The sequence below is a fragment of the Trachemys scripta genome, chromosome 2 (assembly GCF_013100865.1).
Source record: "Trachemys scripta elegans isolate TJP31775 chromosome 2, CAS_Tse_1.0, whole genome shotgun sequence".
In the NCBI taxonomy this organism is placed as follows: domain Eukaryota; kingdom Metazoa; phylum Chordata; order Testudines; family Emydidae; genus Trachemys; species Trachemys scripta.
The window spans coordinates 13270183-13288249 of record NC_048299.1 but is presented as its reverse complement, the minus strand read 5'-3'; the positions used below and the strand labels follow the sequence as shown (position 1 = coordinate 13288249).

General features: G+C 41.8%; 1 protein-coding gene across 1 annotated transcript in view; it reads right to left on the bottom strand.

Annotated features, from left to right (window-relative positions):
• Positions 1–18067, bottom strand: part of LOC117872004 (sodium channel protein type 5 subunit alpha-like) — a 99875-nt gene that overhangs the window by 65976 nt on the left and 15832 nt on the right. Inside the window, exons 7-11 of the mRNA XM_034759935.1 lie at positions 10016–10079; positions 7177–7318; positions 6042–6239; positions 4494–4676; positions 2072–2198 (exon numbers count right to left, since the gene is read on the bottom strand). Of these exons, the coding sequence (XP_034615826.1) occupies positions 2072–2198; positions 4494–4676; positions 6042–6239; positions 7177–7318; positions 10016–10079 (714 nt within the window). The remainder of the gene's footprint in view (positions 1–2071; positions 2199–4493; positions 4677–6041; positions 6240–7176; positions 7319–10015; positions 10080–18067) is intronic.

The window sequence follows — 18067 nt, the reverse complement described above, 5'->3', positions numbered from 1 at the left end:
ATAGAGTCACCATAAGGTGGGTGCATAACTGGTTGGAAAACCGTTCCCATAGAATAGTTATCAGTGGTAAACAGTCAAGCTGTAAGGGCATATCAATTGCAGGGATCAGTTCTCGGTCCAGTTCTGTTCAATATCTTCATTAATTATTTAGATAAGAGTACACTTAGCAAGTTTGTGGATGATACCAAGCTGGGAGGGGTTGCAAGTGCTTTGGCAGACAGGATTAAAACTCCAAATGATCTGAACAAACTGGAGAAATGGTCTGAAGTAAATAAGATGAAATTCAATAAGGACAAATGCAAACTACTCCACTTAGGAAGGAACAACCAGTTGCACATATACAAAATAGGAAATGATTGCCTAGGAAGGAGTACTGCAAAAAGGGATCTGGGGGGTCATAGTGGATCACAAGCTAAATATGAATCAACAGTGTAACACTTGCACCACCCCTCCTTTTGTCCTGACCACTTTTTGTCAATTGAACTGGCCATATGGTGTTGGAAGCCCTATATCCCCTATTCTCCCACTTCCAGGGCTCCTAAGTATGAACATTTTTGGCTCCATCATCCATTTTGGGGGCAATTATTTTAAAAATATTATTTACTATACCCTTCTGGGAAGTATTAAAAGTAAATCATAGAATTATAGGACTGGAAGGGACCTCAAGACATCATATAGTCCAGGCCCCTACACTCATGGCAGGACTAAGTATTATCTAAACCATCCCTGACAGGTGTTTGTCTAACCTGCTCTTTAAAATTTCCAATGATGGAGATTCCATAATAATTAATGGAGATATCCCATCTCCTAGAACTGGAAGAGACCTTGAAAGGTCATTGAGTCCAGCCCCCTGCCTTCACTAGCAGGACCAGTACTGATTTTGCCCCAGATCCCCAAGTGGCCCCCACAAGGATTGAACTCACAACCCTGGGTTTAGCAGGCCAATGCTCAAACCACTGAGCTATCCCTCCCCCTCCCATTAAAAAAATTAATGGAGATATCCCATCAAAAGATTGCAGTCTTTATAAGTATACCTTGAGTAAAATACAGCCTGAACCCAGGTATGTACCCGGGTATGTACCTTTCTACTCCTCCAGCTACACTGCTATTTTTATCAGTGTAGTGTCCTGCGGCCTACCCACTACCAGAGTCTTTTCCAACTGCACGGAAAGGCTCCAGCAGCAGGAAAAAGCTCTGGTGTGAGGAGACAGCGGAGAAAGACTCTGGCAGCTCCCCTCTGCCACAGCTTTTCCCCACTGCCTCTCCTGCCAGAGCCTTTCACATCGCAACATGCTTTTCTCTGTGGAGCGTAGCTATACATACCCTACACACTGCCACCAGTGATGTGCAGTGTAGACATAGCCTTTGAGTATGATCTTTCAACAAGTTTTGCACCCACCTTATAGTAATTTCATCTATATGCATCCGAAGAAGTGGGCTGTAGTCCACGAAAGCTTATGCTCTAATAAATTTGTTAGTCTCTAAGGTGCCACAAGTACTCCTGTTCTTCTAATTTCATCTAGTACACATTTCCCAAGTTTGCTTATGAGAATGTCATGTGGGACTGTGCCAAAAACCATACTAAAAAATCAAGATATATCACATCTTCTGCTTCTCCCCTATCCGCTAGGCCAGTAACCCCATCAAAGGAGGAAATTAGACTGGTTTGGGATGATTTATTCTTAACAAATCCATGCTGGCTATTCCTTATAACCTTATTATCCATTAGGTGCTTACAAAATGTTTAATAATTTGTGTCAATATCTTTCCAGGTATCCAAGTTAGGCTGACTGGACTACAATCCCCTGGCTCTTCTTTGTTATCCTTTTTAAAGATAGGTCCCCTCTAGAAAGACAGGTATAAAATCATGATACTATATATATTCACAAGGGAGCCAAATTAAGGATGCACAGAACATTTATTCTGGCATTTCCTAACTGAAGCATTTGCAAAGGCTCTATTTCCCCCCCCCCCCCCCCCGGTCTGTTTTTTGTTTGTTTTTTAAAGATTTTGATCTTTTATATCAACATATGCTTAGGTTTCAATTAAAAAATGATGAGAAATAACTTACCCTCCAGGACACAGGTAATGGTACTGACTGCCCCAGTTGTCCTTTGACTTTGTAGTGGCTCATTAAAATAGTCCACTGACAGATGATGAGGCAAATGCTTCTTGCTCACTTCATCACATACAGGAGTCTGTTTAAAGAAGTAAACATGGTTAGTAACATAAAGAGTACAAAGTGAGGAAACAATTAGACGGGGATAGCCATGGACATTAATATGAATGATGACATGCAGTGAAATAAATGGGCCTCTTCTATAGGAAATAATAGCATTTAGAATGGGTTAAAAAATAAAGGCCTGACTCCCTTGTGGCCATGACAGTTCCCAGGGTATATGTAGGGTGACCAGATGTCCCGATTTTATAGGAACAGTCATGATTTTTGGGTCTTTTTCTTATATAGGCTCCAATTAGCCCCCAACCCCGGTACCGATTTTTCACACTTGCTGTCTGGTCACCCTGGGTATTTGCTTTCCAGTATTTTGAACAAACTTCAGATTGGTTAATGAGATTCTGCCCATCTAAAACTTCTCTTTGATTACAATATTTTGCCTTTCCTATCCTGAACTAATCTGTAGTGTTGTTTTTTCATACTCAAAAAATGGATGCTCTGTTTTTTCTCAAATTTTTCATATTAAAAAAAAATCACCTCGGGGCAGAGACCAGACCTAGAAAGTTTTTACTCCTCAAGAAATAAGTTTGAAACATGTCAGGCTCAATGAACCACAGACTAGCTGGTTCCTGCCAGATCGTCTAGTGGACTTCTGGGGACCCCAGGATTCTGGTGAGTAAAATACGGCCTGAACCCAGGTATGTACCTTTCTACCCAAACAGTGCCTCCTCCATCTACACTGCGCAACTCCACTATGTGTAGTGTCCCAGGGCCAGAGATGCGGGACTTCCACATTCTGCAGCTCTTGGGAAGCCTCACCATGTGAACTGCCCTGGGGGCAGGGACCCCAGGGCTTCTAGACTCCCATACCAACTAGCTCACAAGCTGCACAAATCCGACAACCTGGTGAGCCAGCTTCCCTGAGAGTCAGACAGTCTGGGGAGACAGCTGGCCTGGGAGTCTAGAAGCCTTAGGGTCCCTGGCCAGAGCAGTTCACATGGTGGGGCTTCCCAGGAACCATGAGATCCCTGGCAGCTGCTGACTGAAATTTACATGAATCATGTTATTTTCGGTCAGCAGCTGCTAGAGTCCCAGGGCACATATCTCATTTTGGAAATACCAAGTGTTGGTATTTCCAAAACAAACGTTTTACAGAATTTCCAATTAATGGGAAATGTCAAAAAATTTGGGTTTGGTCCACATCTAAACAAATTTTGAAATCTCTAATTTCACACAAACTAGAAATTTTGCCAGTTCTAATTTGGAGTAGCAGAGTCATAATTATGGCTCATTTAACTTTGCACACTTGGTTGTCATCAACATAGGTGTCATCAATAGTGACCTGCACTGGATTTCATTTTCCAAAACACTGAAGATCTCATCATCAACAAAATCAGTTTTGGAGCCAATGTCTCTGCCAGCTAACTGGAAATTGAATATGCTTCCATGGCTGAGCCTGCATTTCATTTGGTTTGCACTGGGACCACAAGTAAGTGCAAGGAGAACCTAAAATCCCAAAAAACGAAAAAGGGAAAAATGCATCATGCAATATGTTTCTTGAGAATGATAAAGATTTTTAGTACCTCAATCAACCATGGAAGGTTTGTAAGTCCAACATTAAATAAAGTTACTCATACAATGATTTAATTTAGGGCAGGTCTACACTACTGCTTAAGTCAATCTAACTTACGTTGCTTGGGGTGTGAAGACAACCCCTTGAGCGATGCAAGTTACAGCGATTTAAGCTCTTCCTACACCGGCACTATGTCAGTGGGAGATGCTTTCCTGCCGACATAGCTTCCACCTCTCATGGAGGTGGAGTAATTATGCTGACAGGAGAGCGCTCTCCCATCAGCATATAGCATCTTCACCAGACGCGCTACAGTGGTGCAGCTGCATCAGTGCAAAAGTCTGTTATGGAATGTTAATTAAATTCCAGTTCCAATGTATTTTTTTTAATTTCCCAGTATTACACAGAATGTTAACATATTTTTAATCTACATATATTTTAAATGTTCATGAAAATATTTGTTATAGCAAAATGCTTCAGTGCATGTCGATGCCTCATTTTCATTACATCATCTCTGTTTTCATTCACACATGACTTTCTCAAAAGTTTTCCTTTTGCATTGAAATGTTATCTGCTTCTTTCTCAGCTGAAAAGAGATTTAGTTTTAAAGACCAAAGAAGCAGATGCTAGCTTATATCTATAAATACAGCATTCTATTTCTTAATGGGATTGTGTTTGTGCTTTTGAGCAATTTCTGTTCTAAAATTGACAAAGCTATAAGGATTTACGATTTAGATAATTAATTACCAAGTTTTGTTGACGGCTACTGGACTGTGATTTGGGAACCTTTTGAGCTTCCCCATAATCTTCTCTCCCTAAGGACATATTTTTATTTCTCCTATTGCTTCTATCTTTGACTTCTTTGGAGGGTAAAGGTGACATTTCAAAGGAGCAAAGTGACTTTGTATCATTTCCTTTAGCAGCCAATGCCTAAGAGTAAACAAACAAAAAACATAGCTGATACTCTAGATACATAGTTAGGATATCAGTAATGGAAAAGTACTGCTGTGCTCTATAATTCTCGTTAACAATTATCATTTCATATAGATGGTTAAAATACTAACTTAATGTTTCTGGTGCAAGCTGATCACTGAAGGTATTAGGAAGGATTTCCCACTCCATATAGAGAATTGAACAATTGGTTACATGCAGTGTTTGTGTGCAAACAGATACTCCCCCTGTCAGAGGCAAAATATAAAACTTTGGATCATTCATACCACTTAACTCCTATTTTTCTGGGTACATATTACAGATTGTACAGAATCAGTTTAAAATTTGAATCAGTATTAGCACATCTATCCACTTCCCAAAATGAGGACTTAAACACTGAAAATCACAACTTCTCTGTTTTCATGGGTGAATACCCACTTCATCGGATACATGCATCCAACAAAGTGGGTATTCACCCACGAAAGCTCATGATCCAATATGTCTGTTAGTCTATAAGGTGCCACAGGACTCTCTGCTGCTTTTACAGATCCAGATTAACACGGCTACCCCTCTGATACTTCTCTGTTGGGAATCTTCAGGATCAGTGTCACACCGTGGTCTGCTGTCATCACTCCAATCTGTGTTTTCAGCGATATTTCAAATATACAAGAATCCTGCTCTCTAGGAGCCTGATCCATTGAAGTCAATTGCAGTCTTTTCATTGTCTCCAATTGGCTTAGGATCAAACTCTAAAGCAGTGAAAGAATAGAATTATTGGATGTTTCAATACCCTGCCTACCCACAAGAATGGGCCAGCTGAGCAATGGAATAAAAAACAACATTCATGTGTCCTTATGGAAACTATAGGTTGGTGGAATTTTAGACCCGTCAGCCTTTACAATACTATTTTGCTTACAGTACCATGAACTAATGTTGCATTTTTATGTTCACTATTCACACATACTATTTATGCGTGAGGAATTGTTTCTATTTGCCCTAGAAAGCACTCTGATAACTTTGAATAAGATAGTAGCTGGCACCTGTTCTCATCAGTGATCACAGTGTCATTGTTTATACACACTCAAAGATAAGGAGGGACTGATAAATTCCGCTACAAATACCTCTACCCCGATATAATGCGACCCAATATAACATGAATTTGGATATAACGCAGTAAAGCAGCGCTCCGGGGGGGGGGGGGGGCAGGGCTGCGCACTCCAGAGGATCAAAGCAAGTTCGATATAACGCGGTTTCATCTATAACGCGGTAAGATTTTTTGGCTCCCGAGGACAGCGTTATATCGGGATAGAGGTGTATATTGTAAATGGAGAGTGCCAAACATTAACAAGGGAATAGTTTATGGACCTCTTGCTCTTTTTTCAACAGTTCCATGGCTTCCTGAAACTTCCTTTCCTTTGCCTCAGTTTCAGCAATAGTAGCTTTGTTCTGCTCTTCATATGCCATAGTCACTACAGCCAGGATCAAGTTGATCAGATAAAATGAGCCCAAAAAGATGACCAGCACAAAAAAGAGTATGTAGATCTTCCCAGAAGCTCTGAGAGTCTGTAAGCACAAAGTACACACTACAGTAAGGAGTATGACACGACACTTCTAGTGTAATTAGATTAGTTAATGCTCGTAAAGCATATTGAAGATGTAAAGCACTATATGAAAGTAGTAAATATTATTTTAAGGTATTTTTAAAAACCTTGGTCACATTTCCATATTCCTGAATAAATGCTTTAAAAAAACCTTTAAAACCCCACAGCCTATTTGGGCTTCCTTTCCCATTTCCTATACCGCCCTCAATGAGCCCTAATGACCTTCCTGATAGTGGCCAGTAGAGCTCAGTTTGGGTGAACAGAAAGGGAGCTGCACCTCTGAGGGGAAGGCTCTGTTGTGCTACTGGAGCAGTGCATGGTGACATCTCAGTCCCTTTCTGCTGCACTACACTCCCTGGGACTGCAGCACATTAGGGTTGGTTTAAAGGGCTGTGAAAGCATTTTGTTGTCCCCTTGCAGGAAGTCTGGCAAACACCGCAGTACAGAGAGGCTATGCTCTTGCCAATCAGCCATCAAATAGGAAGAGTTTTAGTCAGATTCAGAGGTGCAAAGCTTTGTATTATGTTACCGCTCACAGTCCCTTGTGGTCCCCCTTTTGGGGGATAGAGATGTAGCATGTTTTGAATCTTTCCTCCAGGCTAGTAAAATCTTCTGCTTTGTACTTATTGACCCATCATATAACAAGCTATTAAGTGTTTTTCATGATGTTTAATTTCCTTGTAAAAATTCTTTATTGAAAAAAGCAGAAGCTTTGTATCGTGAGTTAGCTGTAGTACTCTCATCATATGGATGTGCAGAGTATAGTCACTTATTCTGTGACTTGCGCCCGTCATTTCATTTTAAGACTTCTTTTCCTCTCTTTTTACTTTAAATACTTTATACATTTATCCAACTACATTACTGCTTTATTTAATATTTGAATTAAGTAAATCTGATACCTGTTGATACAGACGCTCCCAGTAATCTTGTGTCATCAGGCGGAACAAGGAAAGAAAGGCCCAGCCAAATGTATCAAAACTTGTGTAGTTAAAATCAGGATTTTCCCCAACTTTGAGACATACATATTTATCTGGACAGGAGCTACAGATGAATAATAAAAAGTGATGAAAACTTAAAATGTCCAAATTTAAAGGCAAATAGCTTCAGTTCCTGTGAAAACTCAGATTATACACTCAGTTATACTACAACTGAGATATAAGGACTCACTTCTTCCGTGAGACCTGCAAACACTAACCCAAGCTAAGCAAATATCCTCCACACCCCTACAATATTTTGTTGGGAAAGAGGGCCATAGAGTGGAAGGACAGGGAGAGAAATACAAAAACACACGTACACAAAAATATGTTAAATATTATTTTGTATATAGATAGTATTATTTCCCATTTTAAGTTAACATTTCCTTTGCTTCTTTTAGTGGATCTTGTCTTAAACACAGCCCCAATTCTGCGGAGTTACACATGTGCATAGTCTGATTGAAATCATTGGGAGAATTGATGCTGGAGTAACTGTTTGGAGGACCTATCCCTACCTTCTGCCTTTTACACTGTGAACTAAGGTTATCTTTAGACTCTGAACTAGTCAGAGGCTGACTGCATATGCAATCGGCAGAATTGCATCAGAGTAACATATTATAAAAGCTGTTTCCGAGCCTATGTGCCTTGAGAGATGACAGGACGACAATCATGATGAGGATGACTAACACTTCAGGTGCTTTTGCGAGGGATGGTGTGAATTTATGGATGCTCAGATCTCATTCTGTATTCTCTCTATCTATCTTGCTCCATGGAGTGTTTGTGATTTTGCTAACTGTGCTAATGAAACTATTGCAAATACAAGGTTTTTCTAAGTGTAAGTGTTGCAACTATGCATGTCAGGGTTCCCAATTTAACAGTAATTCTAACAACACTGGGCCTGATTTTGAGACTAGAACCTACTAACATCTGAGTGTTGTCGACTGGGGATTCTGGAGAAACAGAAGAGGAAGAAAGAAGATCAGAAGAGAGCTGAAATCACTGAAGAATGGAGAGCTGCAGCAGCAGTGACAGCTAAGAAGTCATGACAGAGCAAAAGGACTGTAGTCAGATTCGAGGGGAAAAAAAACTATAGAGAAGTAAGCATGATGACCATAGTTTAAGTAACCAAGACATATGAGTGTGTATGCCAGAGATGATAAAGTTGGATGTTGTGTATGTATGTTTGTTACTATGTATACAATTTTAATTTTTTAGGTAAGAACTTGCTGTCAGCATTCTACATGTAATTGATCACCACATGTAGAATGTAACCACTTAAACGCTATTTCCAACTGTATTGTATTGCAGTATTGGGTACTTTGATATGCATACATGTGCTAATGGGATTTGTATTTTGTTTCTTGAAATATGCTTTTAAGGTTTATTGTATCAGGGAATATTGGTATATTAAATTAAGATTATTTTGTTTTTTGAAGAATTACTGCCTGAGTGTCAATCCTTCAATCGGAAGGCTGTATCCGTGTCCTCCCAAGGGTCAACAGAGTTAGTCTACCCTGGGGAGTTCTCTAAGGGTCAGAGAGAAACCCTTAGTAAAACCCCGGCAATTCCTCTAGGGCAGGCCACCCCGTTCCACCTACCAAAACAGACAAATTGACAAGTGGGTTACTGATATAGGCAGGCCATTGTGAGGGTGCCTGGAGTCTGATTTTGGGGGTAATACAGCAAGGGAGATTTAGGTTAGATATTAGAAAAAAAATTCAAACTATAAGGATAGTAAAGTACTGGAATAGGTTACACCAAGGGAGGCTGTGGAATCCCCGTCATTGATGGTTTTTAAGACTAGGCTGGACAAACACCTGTCAGGGATAATCAAGGTTTACTTGGTACCGCCTCAGCGTGGAGGGATGGAGGCCTGTCCAGATTTACATTTCTATGCCTGTATTAAATTAATCCTGTCCTCAGAGTTCCCACATCTCATTGACACATCAATTCTGCCTGTCCCCCAGCGCCAACATCAGATCAGCCCTACAGTCCACACCTACACCCTAGATCAGTGTCCCCCACAACCCCACATCTGCTGTACCCCATCAATTCTGCCCCTACATCTGCCCACATCCCTCACAAGCTCTTCCCTTCCACCTGGCATCCTCACTTCTCCTCCTCCTCTTATGGTGAGTGAACGGGGAGAGACTCTGCCTCCTTCCTGCAGGGTTGAAATTTGTGAGGGGGCTGGAGTTTCTTGCATTATCAAGAGACAAAAAAAATCTCTAAATCTTGTCCCTGACCCTTTAAATCCTGTCTGATGTCCTGGATAGAGGAGAGGAAGTGCAGATGAGCCTCCCCAACCTATTTGTCGGTCCTCTCCTTCTATACCCTTAGGGTAGAAACAGATTTGGGTTAAATTTTATTTTTTTCTGAAATGATGCACCTATCCCTACTAGAAAACACTGAAGTGAACCCTACTTCCGTCTCCACCTCTCATTCTTTTGAAATTTAATTCACTAAATGGAAGTGTATTAAATACATTTCTGAGAAAAAAGTTAAAGTAATTGCAAGAACATCTGCCAGAAGGCCTAGGAAGAATTTAGATTTGAGTATAGAAACCATGGGCTCAAACTCTATCCCCTGTCATTCATTATACTGTCTTATTATTTGTTATATTTGTATTATCCTTGTTCCTATTACTGTTGTCTTTAGGAACTTGAAATGTGCTCTTCACATTAGTCACTGGTGGGTTGAGCTAAGCCAAAAGTACTGAAGCAAAGAAAAAAGTTCAGAACCAAGAAAAGTTAACTACACTTACCCAGCATCTGAGCTGTTGCCACACAATAAGGGATCCTTGGTGCCATTCTTCTTGAAAACATTTTCTACACGAAAAATGAAAGCATAATACATTCAAAATACTTTTTAACACGTACCTCCTAGATTAATATGACATGATAAATATCCAGTGAAATAAATATTGACAAGGGCACATAGACACAAAGGGTAAATTTGACATGTGTTTACTTACCTGTACAATAAATGGTAGGTAGGTAGGTAGGGGTGTGTGTGTATTTTTCCACTCTTGGTTCGCATGCATCCCATGCACTGGAGATTGGAGTCTTTTGGCCATTAGGTCTGCACATGTGCCCTGAATGTTCTTGTGATCCTGTATGAGGGGCATCAAGGGCAGTGTACGCCCACCTGACAGTTCCTTTGCAACCACAGAATCCACATGTAATAGGATTCTGTAGTAGTGGGAAAGGACGGCAGGTCATAGAATATCTATATGGACAACACATCTTGAAGAACTCCAGTTACTGTACAAGTAAAACTTCTTTCTTCATTAAGTGTTTCTCCCTATATATATACTTTTTTGGCAATTCCCAGCAGTGATATGATATGAGTAGGTGGGTATTCAGAGTCTACCTAAACAGAGACTTCAGCACGTCTTCCAAAAGAAGTGAACAACATGGATGCTTCCACTATGGAAGGATGCTTGATAAAAGTATGTACTAAACCCCAAGTAGCTGCTGGACAGATCCAAAATGGGGATACTTTGCAAGGATGCAGAAAAGGCTGCCAGTGCCCAAGCAGCATAAACTACCTAAAACATAATAAAGTCAAATTCACCCCAAAACCCATTGATATAATCTCTGGGTAGGAATTGGTTGGCCTTCATTGTGTCAGGAAATGATATGAACTGTCTAGGGGAAGCTCTGAAGGATTTTGTCCTTTGCAAATAAAAGGCTAGGGACCTGCTAACATCCAGGGTATGTAATCTGGACTCTCTCTGGTTAGAATGTGGTTTTGGAAGAATACAGATAGATGAATCATTTGATTTAAATGCAATTCTGAAAACTACCTTGGGAAGGAATTTGGGATCTGGCTTAAGAGACACCTTATCAGTAGGGAAAACCTGCCATGAGTCCCTGTATCTCCCCAATTCTACAAGCTGATGTAATCGCTACATGTTGCTTGGGGTTGGAATGGAGGGTCCACCAAACTTACAAGCAATTCACTAAGGTTCTGGGAAGATAGGGGAGGTTTCTTTACTGGTAGAAAAACCTTAGGTCTCTGAGGAATTTAGACAGAGGGGTGGGAAGAGACTTTACTGTCTTCAATAGGAGGGTGATATGCAGTGGTGGCTGCCACGTGTACTTTATCAGAACTAATCAAAAGTCCAGAGTTCCTTAGAGATAGTAAATAGCCCAAGATAGGTATCTTTGTGTTAACAGGGCATAACTGGTACTATATGTACCCTGTTGTAAATCTTTTCTGCTTAGGAGTGTAGATTTCTCTGGTGGAATTTTTCCTACTATTTATCAGAATGTTCAGGACATCTGGAAAAAAAAAAGATCTTTCTATATCTGACACACATCCATTAGCCATGCAATGAGATGGACGACGGATGTTCCTATTGTCTTCGGATATCACATCTGCTGTTTGAAGTAAAGGTCTTAGAGAAAGGATCAGTAATAGAACCAGCTCCAGGTACCAAAACTACCTCAGCCAGGTGGGAGCTATCTAGATGACACTGGCAGTGCCTTGCTTGATCTTTCCGAGTACCCTGGGAATCGAAGGAACTTTGTCTAGTCATGATCTGAGGAGAAATGCCTGCTCAAATTGTCTGCCAGAGTGTTAGCAGACCTGGAAGGTGAACTGCTGTTAGAGATATCTGGTGTCAAATGCATCAATCCATAATCAAACCACCTCTTGGCATAAGGCAGGATGATCATGCTTCCTTCCCCCCAATCTCTCTCTTTTAATAAAACATGAGTCATGTTGTTGGTCATAATTTGGGTAGACAATCCTTAATCAGAGGTAAGAATTCCATGCCTTGTAAACCATTGAGTTCCAATAAGTTTATATGTAAAAGAGTCTTCTCAAGAGTCCACTTGCCATGTGATCCAGATGTATTCCCCATCCCAGAAGTGATGCATCTGTCACAAGATTTTTCCATCAATTCAGTGAGGAAAGAACATCTTGAGGACGCAACTTGGCGCATACACTGATTTTAGCCAACACTGCATGCAGCCTAGGTGTACTCTGGCATTCAGCACAGTGAACCTTCTGGAAACCAGGTGTCTGAGTAGACTTACACAAGTCCTTACTATTATCTGTAGATTTGTTTGAAGTTGAGTAATAAGACTAGACATGGTTTGAAATTTGTCTTGGGGAAGACAGGCTCTGTCTAACACTGATTTCTTATATGAGCAGCAACTACTGTTAAGACCTTGGTGAATACTGCATCTTTGGTTATAAAGAGAGATCAATGGGTCTCTGCTGATACAGTAGTGTATTGTACTGTCCCATCTGGAAATTTAAGCATTTTCTGTGTGCCAGATGAATGGAAATATGGAAGAAGGCAACCTGAAGGTCACAAGCTGCAAACCAGTCTTGTGGATCTAGAGATGGAATTATGAAGACTAATGTGACAGTTTGCATTTAAAATGGTGTATGAAAATGCTGAGCCCTCTCAAATCCAAAATTGGATTCCATTCTCTCCTTCTTGTTTACTATAAGGTACTAACTAGAGCAGAAACTTTTCTTCTTGCATTCCTGTAGATCCTCTTCTATTGCTCTGAGAGACAGAAGTGTTTCTAGTTCCTGCTGTAATAGTCTCTCATGAAAGGGGTCCCTGAAAAGGCATCAGAAAGGGGTGAGGGGCAAGTGCAGAATTGGACTGTATGGACTAATGTACTGAGACAATCTTCAGTCTCCTGCAGTCTGTTAGAGAGTCCCATAATTTTGGGAAGAAGTGTAGATGGTTCCCAAATGGAGTGGAAGAAGGGTCTAGATCTATTAAAATGGTTGTGGTGTGAATCTCGACCAACCTGTCAAAATGATGTTTGTAGGTTCAGGGTAGAATTGAGAGGTGGCTGATGCAGAAACTCCTCTCTTTGGAAACACTTCTTCTTTTTATGGAGTTGTTTTTCTCTGGGAAACGAAAATGCATATGATGTTCTCTGTTTAGAATAGCTATGAGGTCTCCTTGGTTTTCTTTTGGTTACAGATGTATACACTATAAGAGAGCAAAGTGTGGCTTGGGGACCTTTCAACATGTGGAGAGTGTCATTGGTTTTAGGGTTGAAAAGATCTGAACCACAAAGGGAAGATCTTCCACAGTTAATTGAACCTCTGTTGGAATGCCTGAACTTTGGAGCCAAGACATCCACTTCATAACTACTGATGTTGCCTAGTTGATGAAGCAGACTTAACAGTTTCCAGAGCTGCCTATAAGGACATTCTAGCAATCAGTTATCCTGCAAAACTAAGGATTTAAACTCCTCCCTATTTTATTTTGGAAGCTTATAAACATAATCCATACATTTGTTGTAGTTGAGAAAACCATAATACACCTCTACCCCGATATAATGTGGTCGTGGGGAGCCACGACCACATTATAGGTGAAATGCCATTATATAAGGGTAGTGGTGGCAGGGCTGCAGCGGTGATTTAAAGGGCCCAGGGCTCCCCACAGCAGCCGGAGCCCCGGGCTCTTTAAATCGCCAGCAAGCCCCGCTGCAGCAACCCCGGGGTAGCAGCGGCAGAGCTCCGGTGGTGATTTAAAGACTTCCAGTCTCTGGCAGCTGTGGGGAGCTTGGGCCCCTTAAATCGCTGGCTGAGCCCCACTGCCGCAACCCTGGGATAGCGGCAGCAGGGCTCCGGCGGTGATTTAAAGGGCCCGGGGCTCCCCGCAGCAGCCAGAGCCCCGGACCCTTTAAAGCACCACCGGAGCTCTGCCGCTGCTACCGCGCTATATGCGAACCCATGTTATATCTGGTCGCTTTATAGCGGGGTAGAGGTGTATGCTAACTATTTCTGATACTTTGAAATTCTGAATTTTAAACTGGCAGATGAGTAACATTTATGACCAATGAAATCTAGCCATTTTGGTTCCTTTTCACTAGGAGTCATTCTTGGTTGGCATTGTCTGTTTTTCTCATTATCTGCCACAATCACCCAAGAGACAAGTACTAGGTTTGTGAAAAGATATTTTGCTCCAACAGATGGCACCTGAAATCTTTTGTCAGCTTTCTTTGAGGTGAAAGTGATCAACACAAAAGCGTTTGCCAAATATTTCTGGCATGGTCCAATGAAACCTCCTTAATGGGGAGTGCCACAAACTTTGGCACTGTGGCATGGAGAATGTCCAGCAATTTCTGTGGGACTCCTGCATCTCTGCTAATGGAATCTGGGAGGACTCAGCTATCTGCTTCAGCAGTTCTTGGAAGCTCTTGTAGTCATTCAGATGAGATAAAATAAAGGGGATCACTACCTCACTTGAAGACAAGGACAAAATAGTCAGATACTTGTAGATCTTCAGTCTGAGGTTGTTCCTCCTCAGAAAGTTCCTCTGTTGTTTGAAGAGTCAATGGTGTCATCTGAGGCATCATAGGGTTTTGCCTCTGAACAGGGAAGGAGGATATCTTCCTGGAGGTTACTGCATGGGAGTTATGCCTTATACGATAAGGACCCCAATAGTTCCAATATGACCATGGTGGTACATTAGTCATACAAGGACTGGGGGCCACGGGAAAAGGTACCAGAATATGTGCATCTTCAAACTTTATGATGTCTAGGTCTACATGAAGTCCTGGATTCCCTCTCAAATTCATAAAATTCATAAGAAGGGATTCTTGGGGAATCAGTATTGAATCCTTCCCCCTGTGCTGAGACTCACAGGATGAGTATGAACATTTCACCTCTAACGAAGGGGCTGCTGAAGGTGGAATGATAGGTTCTAATGTAAGTCTAGCAGTGAGTTCTACGGAGGAGCTCAGTACTGAGAAAACATACTGAGGACTGAATATTTAGCCCGACAGAAAGTAAAGGAGATTCCAGCTCCCCTAACAGTTGAATGTCCTTCAGTACCATATACTTTCCTGTAGCAAGATGCACTCAATCAATCACCACCCTTTATCTGCAGCTAATCTGCATGCAACAATTCTATTGATTGTAATGACTCAGTCATATGAAGGAGACTGGACACAACAGTTCTCACTGGTAGATTACATGGCTTAATTGTCACTGCTCCTTAAAGATTCTATGTTTGGATGTTGGCATGAGCATGAGTGCTTGAAAGGCACTTTGAGGTAGAAGTGCTGGAGAACTGAGGCAGGAACTCAGGAGAAGCCCTTAAAGTGCAGAGATATTGAGACTTGGAGACTGGACTATTTCTAATCCCCTTCATACAGTACCAGTCTCACTAATATAGCCCTCTTGTCAATTGCAAGTTAAGGGACAGATTCACCAATACAGAATCATAGAAATATAAGGCTGGAAGGGACTTCAAGAGGTCATCAAATCCATTTCCCCATGCTGAGGCAGGATAAAATATATCAAGACTATCCCTGACATGTGTTTGTCTAACCCAGTGGTCCCCAAACTTTTCAGGGTCACGTCATCCCAGGGAGCTGGGGCTAGCAGCAGGGCCACGGCTCGGGGGGGGAGGGGTGAGGAGGAAAACGAATAGGGGTAAGCGGGCTGAGGCTGGAGCTGGGAGTGGGTCTGGGGCCAAGGCCAGGAACAGAGCCATGGCCGGGGGCCAAGGCTGGGGGCGGGGCTGGGAGCCAGGTCATGGCTAGGGGTCAGGTGGGACTAGTTGGTGCTCCTTCCCCACCCCCCTGAGGGAGCTAGCCCAGGCCCCATTGCACCCTCCGAACATTCCTCTGCACCCTCCAAGGGGGCATGCCCCAAAGTTGGGGAACCTCTGATCTAACCTGTTCTTATAAGTTTCCAAGGATGGGGATTCCACAACCTTCTCAAGAAACCTACTGCACTGCTTAACTATCCTTATAGTTAGAAAGCTTTTCATAATATCTAACCTGAATTTCTATTGTTGAAAACTAATCCGATTAATTCTTGTCCTACGCTCAGTGGACATGGAGAACAATTGATCACCATCCTCACTGTAAAATCTTTTACATATTTGAAGACTGCTAGCACACATACCCCCTCAGCCTTCTCTTCTCTAGACAAAACATAAGAACATAAGAAGGGCCCTACTGGGTTAGACCAAAGGTCCATCTAGCCCAGTATCTTGTCTTCCGACAGTGGCCAGTGCTAGGTGCCCCACAGGGAATGAAAGAACAGGTAATCATCAAGTGATCCATCCCCTGTCGCTCATTCCCAGGCTTCTGGCAAACAGAGGCTAGGGACACCATTCCTGCCCATCCTGATTAACAACCATTGATACCCAATTCTTTCGATCTTTCCTCATAGATCATGTTTTCCAAACCTATCATCATTTTTGTTGCTCTCCTCTGGACCCTCTCCAATTTGTTCACATCTTACTTAAAGTGTGGTGTACAAAATCAGACACAGTAGTCCAACTCAGGCCTCACCAGTGCCAAGAAGAGTGGGACAATTACCTCCCATGTCTTACATACAATATACTTGTTAATACATCGCCAAATGACATTTGACTTTTTTGGAACAGCATCACACTGTTGGCTTATATTCAATTGTGATCTACTGCAACCCCCCAGCTACTTTTCTGCAGTACTGCTGGTTAACCAGTTATTTCCCATTTTGTATTTGTTCATTTTTTTTCTTCCTAAGTGTCATACTTTTCACTTAACTTTATTGACTTTCATCTTACTGATTTCATACCAATTCTCCAATTTACTATGATCATTTTGAATTCTAATTCTGTCATCTGAAGTACTCTCCACTTCAATATCCAAGTTGTTAATGAAAATATTTAATAGTACTGGACCTAGAACAGACTTTGGTTGCTTTGCACTGCTCTAGCCCCCAAAATTGTGCTACTCTGCCGCCCCAAAATTACAATTTATTTTAAGATAACATAAAATGACCAAGTTTAACATACAGTAGGAGGGAAGCAGTGGAGGGAGGACAAGGAGCTGAAAAAGTAGAACAGCAGCTCAGGAAGTCTCTAACTCCCACTCCCCGGAAAGGGAATTGAACTGCCATGGGATCTAGTGCATGGTTTCAGGCAGTTCCACCCCTATCCACAGCAGTGTGTACAGTGTGAGAGATCCAACTCAGCACTGTCTACCAAAGGCCAGCCAAGACCCCCCAGAACTCCAGACTAAAGAGCCAGCAGATGACCTTGCCCCATCCAGAGGTGAAGACACTCTAAGAGGATCCTTTTTTGTTTGTTTATGCTGGCCAATGTTCACAGCACTGCAGCACTTGTCTCTGGACTCAACCTTAGCATGTCATCTGGCTGGGAAGATGCCACGGAGGGAGCTGTGGTTTGAGAAGAGTAGTGAGTTCTGGGAGGTGGGAAATTTGTTGATGTGTTAGTACTTATAAGTTAACCCTAAGGCTTTCCTTTCCCAGATGCCATTTTCCTGCCCTGAATAAAGACCTCCTCTGTTATATTATAATTTCTGGGTGTGTCATTTCTTTGCTCTGCTTTGTGTAGATGTGCTTTATTCTGCCATTATGTAGTGGATTTTATACTCCTTTGCCATTAGCAGCATTAGTCGTTTTTCGAAAAGACAGCACCTCTTGTGCCCTGGGCACAGTGAAGAGTCACCTTGGGTGGAGGCACCAGACATCACAATAAAGAGCCCAGGACCAGCCCATGCAAGGAGAAGAGAGAAGCCACTCTAAGTAGTAAGCATCCCCGGGGAGGCTTGAGCCACACCTCAGGAGAGGGGCAACACTATGAATCACAAATGTGTATCCTACAATGAAATATAAATTATGTCCAACACAGCAAAGTTAATGTTTGTAAAGTAACATTTAAAAATTAAAAGAAAAAAATGAGGGCTAGGTCGATAGTTTCTGTTTCATGTTATTCCTCTTGTGTATTTTGAAATTCCTCTTTGTAGCCAAAGCTTTTACACATCCATTGCATGAAAAAGATCTCTCTCCTGTGTGAATTCATTAGTAT